The 5,526-nt window shown below is 47.4% G+C and overlaps 1 protein-coding gene across 1 annotated transcript; it reads right to left on the bottom strand.

Moving 5' to 3' along the window:
* Positions 1 to 722: 722 nt before the first annotated feature.
* On the bottom strand, positions 723 to 4,574 carry LOC125640109 (beta-microseminoprotein-like). Its single transcript, XM_048858264.1, has 4 exons — positions 4,506 to 4,574; positions 4,245 to 4,332; positions 2,617 to 2,719; positions 723 to 852 (listed from the first exon to the last, which is right to left on the bottom strand). The coding sequence occupies exons 1-4, from the start codon at positions 4,572 to 4,574 to the stop codon at positions 723 to 725; spliced, it is 390 nt and encodes a 129-aa protein (XP_048714221.1).
* Positions 4,575 to 5,526: the final 952 nt, after the last annotated feature.

The raw sequence follows: 5,526 nt of genomic DNA, 5'->3' as shown, positions 1-5,526 counted from the left end.
GTATAATGCCTGCCAACATAGTACCTAAGCCAGGTTCTCAACCATTTTCTTTCTGAGCCCTCTCCCCAACGTGCTATAAAAACTACATGGCCCACCTGTGCCACAATAACTGGTTTTCTGCATATAAAATCCAGGGCTGGTGTTAGGTGGAGGCAAGCAGGGCAATTGCTTGGGCCCCTGTGAAGCTAAATTGCTCAGGCTTCAGCTGCAGCCCCAGGTGGCGGGGCTCGGGGCTCCGGACTTCAGTTCCATGCAGTGGGGGTTTGGTTTTCTGCCCTGGGCCACAGCAAGTCTAATGCTGGCCCTGCTTGGCGGCCCCCCTGAAACCTGCTCTTGGCCCCCCAGTGGGCTCCAGACCCCTGGAGGAGAATCAGTGATCTAAGCGACTCCCAAGTAAATTAGGTTTGCATACCTAGTCCCTAGTGAACTTCATAGATTCTTCTACATGACTGTTTATTAACTGCTTAGAAGGAAAAGAGTTTGATGCTTGTGTCTTTATTTAACCCCAGATTTCATCAGAGATGATGTTACCGTAAATGATCTTTGATTAAATCTCAGTCACAAATCTGTACGTAACAAGAGAAGTCACAGCAGAGCATGTGTGAAAAAGGGGGACACAAGCCTGTTGTTTCTGAAGCCATGCTGATTCGCTGCTTTCCTCGAAGGGAGTGGTGCTAGGTCTGCTCAACTTGCATTAATGAGAAAACCACTTCAAAGCAGTCTTAACCAACTCCGGCAAAGACGTTGCAGGGTTCCTGAGGATCACTCTTCCACACCACACGCATAGAGCAGCTCTTCCTGTGGAACAGGGCAATGCAGTTCTCTCGGTCGTAGTTGGTGGGTCTGAAAACGCTGTCAGTGAGGAAGATGAAGATGAGGTCAGGACACGAGATATAGGTCGGGGCGGGGGGGGGGGAATCATATTTACTGGGTCAAATTCATCCCTGGTGTAACTCCAGTGACTTCAGGGGAAGTGACTTCAGGGATGAATTTAGGCCATAGTACTTGCTGGTGGTATTGACTGGTGCTATGGAAACACAGAGCTCTGATCTCCAGTCCTAGCAGGTGAGTAAAAAAAAAAAAATGAACTGATTTTTTTCCAATATTTTTTTCACTCAAATGTAATTCTCTGTAGTAGCTTTGCTAGGAATTAAACCTATAGAGCCACATTCACCCCAGACCTGGTGCAGGGCCAGAGTGGAAACAGCATCTGCCTGCCCTGTTCAGAGATTGCCAGGGAGTGGTTCAGCCCTGAGGTCTTTGGGCCACTGCAGGGACACGGAGCTGCCAGCACATAAGAACTGCCCAGGCATGCCCCCTCCTGCCCTTGCTAACTCCCTGCCCCCTCCAGTGGATGGAAGGTTGGGGGAATTGTCTGTGAGGGGGTCCTCACTTACAGCTGGGGAGGACATGGTTTTCCCATCCAGTCACCATTTTCCTGTCTAGAATCGGGACAAAGTCAAAATTTCAAAAATATTTGTGCACCAAAAACCCCGTTTTTTTTCCGTTTTTGGGTCAATCAAAACATTTTGTTTCAATCATTTTGAAACGTCTAGTTTTGATGCCAATTTTTTTGTTCTTTTAACCTTCTTTTCATTCTTGTTAGCTTAAATTTTTAAAGGTGATTTGAACCGGGAAACTGGAATTTTTTGTTTCTAAATGGCAAAGAGCAATGTTTCAAGAGTTTGGAAACTTATTCTCGACCTTGTTTTGAGTTGGGGAAATTTGTCAAACTCAACCCTGTTTTGCAAACAGTTTTGGTTGCACAGAATTGGCATTTTTCAGCCACAAAACAATTTGTCGAAAAATTGTCAACCAGCTGTGACCTTGCTCAGTATTCCTACCACAAGCCCCCTCCAGGGTTTTTTCTCCACACACAGGACAGGACCATCCAGTCCTCTGATAGAATCACCAGCCCAGGACATAATCATAAATCTGGAAGGCACAATCAACCTGGGCAGGGACTCACAATGGGATCGAGAACATGGTTCCTCAACCTAGGGGCCATAATCTCCCTGCCCTTCCTATTTTGGGGGGCACAGAGTCTCAGCTACATACTGGCTAGATAGGAAAGGTGTTCTGGGTGTAGGAAAACGTTGAGAAGAACTGATCTAGAACAATTAGGCCTGAGAGATGCATACAGACAGAACCTTGAGGCTGTGCAGTGCCCCATAGACTGCAAGGGTCAGCACTAAATATCTGTGCCTTATTACATGTTTAGGGCTCCAGAGCTGGACTGATGAGGCAATGCATCTCCAGAAATGAGACAAGCTGCCATAGAGAGGGAGGGCTAAAAATCTGGGGGAAAGGGGATCTGAGATCCTGCTGGTGGCAAAATCAAGAGGAGAGTTAGGAGGAGTAATAGGGAAAAGCTCTGAGCTGTGTGTTTGCAAGTTTGTGGCTGGGTTTCTTTTTCTTCTTCTTCAAAGAAGCCTGGATACAAAAAAGATTGTTCTGCTTTGTCAGAGGTAGAGCTGGATGAAAACCCAGAGACAGGATTTTGCTCCAATTTGTTGAAATGTGAATGCAAAATTTTCACTGAAATTTCTGAATTTGGAAAATTTCAACCTGCCCTTAGGCTTGGTACAAAAGTAGCCCTAGTCTGCTTGGACTTACAGGCTGCAGCAGATCATTGCTCGTGGCTGACATTCGCATCTGAAACAATCCTTGGTCTTCCACACTACACCGAAGTGATACAGCTTTCTGTTTTCAACACAGCCTGGATACACACAACAAAAACAATGCCCAGTAGATGGATGGTGACATTTAGAGGTAAAATACAGGTTGGTGCTGTCAGTTAAAGCTCTGACTACTTGGGTGGAATTACACCAGGGATCAATATGGGCTGTGTTCTATGATGGGATGCAATGCCATTGCTCCTGCAGTGGCTAGGATGTGGACTAGCAAGGTGAAATGTTATCTGCTGCACACCCATCTTTAGCAGAGAAATGCTATTCAAATCATGGCGTGAGGCTGAGAAGTGCTTTAGTTTATGGCTAGTACTACTTTGAGCATCGTTCTGCTACTACTGATACTTCTCTCATAGGGCTAGATGCTGACTTGGACTGTACATCTGAACTATGCTGTGCAGTCCTAGGCATATAGAAATAAGCAGGCCTGACCCCCTACCCCTGTGCCCCCCAAGCAGCTGGGTGGGGGATGGACAGATTATTGTCTCTGGGGTGTCATAATTTATTCCTGTAAGACAGAATCAAATCACTATCCCCCTCCCCTTCCCAGAGCAAAGGAGAAGTAGGGTGGGAATTGGCCTGGGAGGGGTTTCTCCAAGTCACAGCACCTCCCATGGCCACTGTGGGAGTAGTGCGGATTACACAGTCCCCCTTGCTCGGAGCTGGGCCCCAAAGCACAATCTAGCCCATAGTGATTTTCAAGTTCTCAAAGCACTTTAAAGACTTTGGGTGAGATACTGGCCCCATTGCAGTCAATGGGAGTTTTGCTACCAGTAAGTCTAGGATTTTACCCATTAGGTAACAGTGGAAAAGCACCTACATGTGGTAGGCACATAGGTTCAGATGCTTAAAGGTATTTAGGCACCTCTCATCAATGGGAGTATGGTGCCTACATACTTTGAGAATCTGGGTCTTATGTCCTACGGCAACTTAATGGGCCTTGGATGCCTAAGACACTTTGATGCTTTTGAAAATCTAATGAATACTTACAGCAACCCTTGGAAGTAGGTAATATCATGCCCATTTTACAGACTGGGAAACTGAGCCATGGAGCAGTTAAAAGACTCACTCAAGCTATTGCAGCTAGTCAGTAGCAGAGCTAGGAGTAGAAACCAGGTCTCCTGCCACCTAGCCCCTGCCCTGCTCTAAATACTAGGGCATCCCCCCATCCTAACACAATAAAGCAGGCAAGTAGTCCTTCCATTCTGGTTTCCATGTTTGACAATGAGTAGTAATAGAAACAGTGAGGCCAGGACAGAGAGGTGCCAGCTTTTTAGCATATCTTCCTTTTTCTCCCATGTGATATGCTATTTGTTTAGGCAACAACCTCATACCCCAGACTCCACAGAGAAGTCTGCCATGCCTTTCAGTTTGGAAGTATGTAGCTAGCTAGCTGTCTGGCTGGAGACACTCTTATACGACATAGCATCTAACTGCCTATGCATCTTCATCACATTGCAACTGACAGAACAATCCCCACATTTCTAAGCAAGTGATCCTTTCAGTCCATTAAATGGAAGTCCTGAGCATGGGTGGAGAATTTGCCATTCTTACCGTATTTGTTTGGGGATCTCATGTAACACTGGGCAGTGCACAGGGACCCCAAGGTGAGAAGGACGAGGAAGAGGAACAGCAGGAACTTCTGGAAGAGAAAGGGAAACTCACTGCAAACTTGGCTGGTTTTTCAATAATAACGTTGACCAGTTCATTCCCACAGATTTAAGGAGGACAAGTCTCATTATTTACAAATAATCAGGAGAACTGCTCCCAAGCACGCAGCCTGCAGTTACACAGACAGCCCAGCCACTGACTTACCATGGCGTAGGCAAGCTTCATGGGCCGCTGGCAGGTTGCTGTGAGGAGCAGTGCGTATTTATAGTCCATGCAGAAACAATGGTTGCTCAAGGGTAAGCAATGAAAACATGAGCTTCCTGCTGAGGCCAAATCATGCCAATGGCCATTCTAACCTGTCCCAATCACTGATCAGAAGGTCTGGCTTTGAGAGGTGTCTTTGGACATGAACTTGAAGGCAAGTGTTACCCATTCACAAATAAAGCAGGGGCACGATTCTAAGCTCAGTTACAGTGGTGTAAATCTGGGGTAACACCAATGGCTACAACAGAATTACTCTGCAGTGACCCCAGTGTAACCAACAGAACCTGTTCCTGCACAGCAATGCTCCCCGCCCTGGCCAGCCATCAAGAAACAGAGGGAAGGAAAGCACATATTATGCAAGGTGGTTTATTATTGTTCATTGACCTGACACAGTGAGAGCTGCACCGACCAGCATAGGGAACAGGGCATTCACGCGGTGCAGCAGCGTGGAGAGACCTCTGTTCTATGACGGATTTATTGATTACACCTCTCAGCTCTTTTATATATGGTGCTTCAGTGGAGTTGTCTCTGAAAGGCCGGACTCCGCCAGGACCTGGAAAGGTGGAGCCTGGCACTGCTAGGTCACTGATTCAAAGCCAGGCTGGGTTGAGAGTGGCTGACAATTGTTACCAGTTGACAGCTGTGAGATGAGCGGTGAGTCTCAGTTCAGCCCCTCAGGGCCAGGGAACTACCTCAGTAGAAACAGCTGTCACAGTTAGGGTGACCACCCACTCCTAAAGGGGTGGGACAGTCCCAAATTGTACATTTCAGGTCCCAGACCCTGGCTGAAAGACTCCGGAACACCATTTGTCTTGGATTCCCTGTGGTGCTGCTCTGCCCCTACCCAAGGCTTAGGGATGGCGCTAGCCTCTTCCCAGTGGGGGGGGAGGCTGCTGAGATGGACCTTAGCATGCCCTTGCCATAAGGTCCTGCCCCCTGCTCCTCCTCTCCCCCCTGAAGC

This window comes from Caretta caretta, chromosome 7 (assembly GCF_965140235.1).
Source record: "Caretta caretta isolate rCarCar2 chromosome 7, rCarCar1.hap1, whole genome shotgun sequence".
Taxonomy (NCBI): domain Eukaryota; kingdom Metazoa; phylum Chordata; order Testudines; family Cheloniidae; genus Caretta; species Caretta caretta.
Note: the sequence above shows the minus strand (reverse complement) of the source record. Positions and strands in the feature narration are given on the sequence as shown.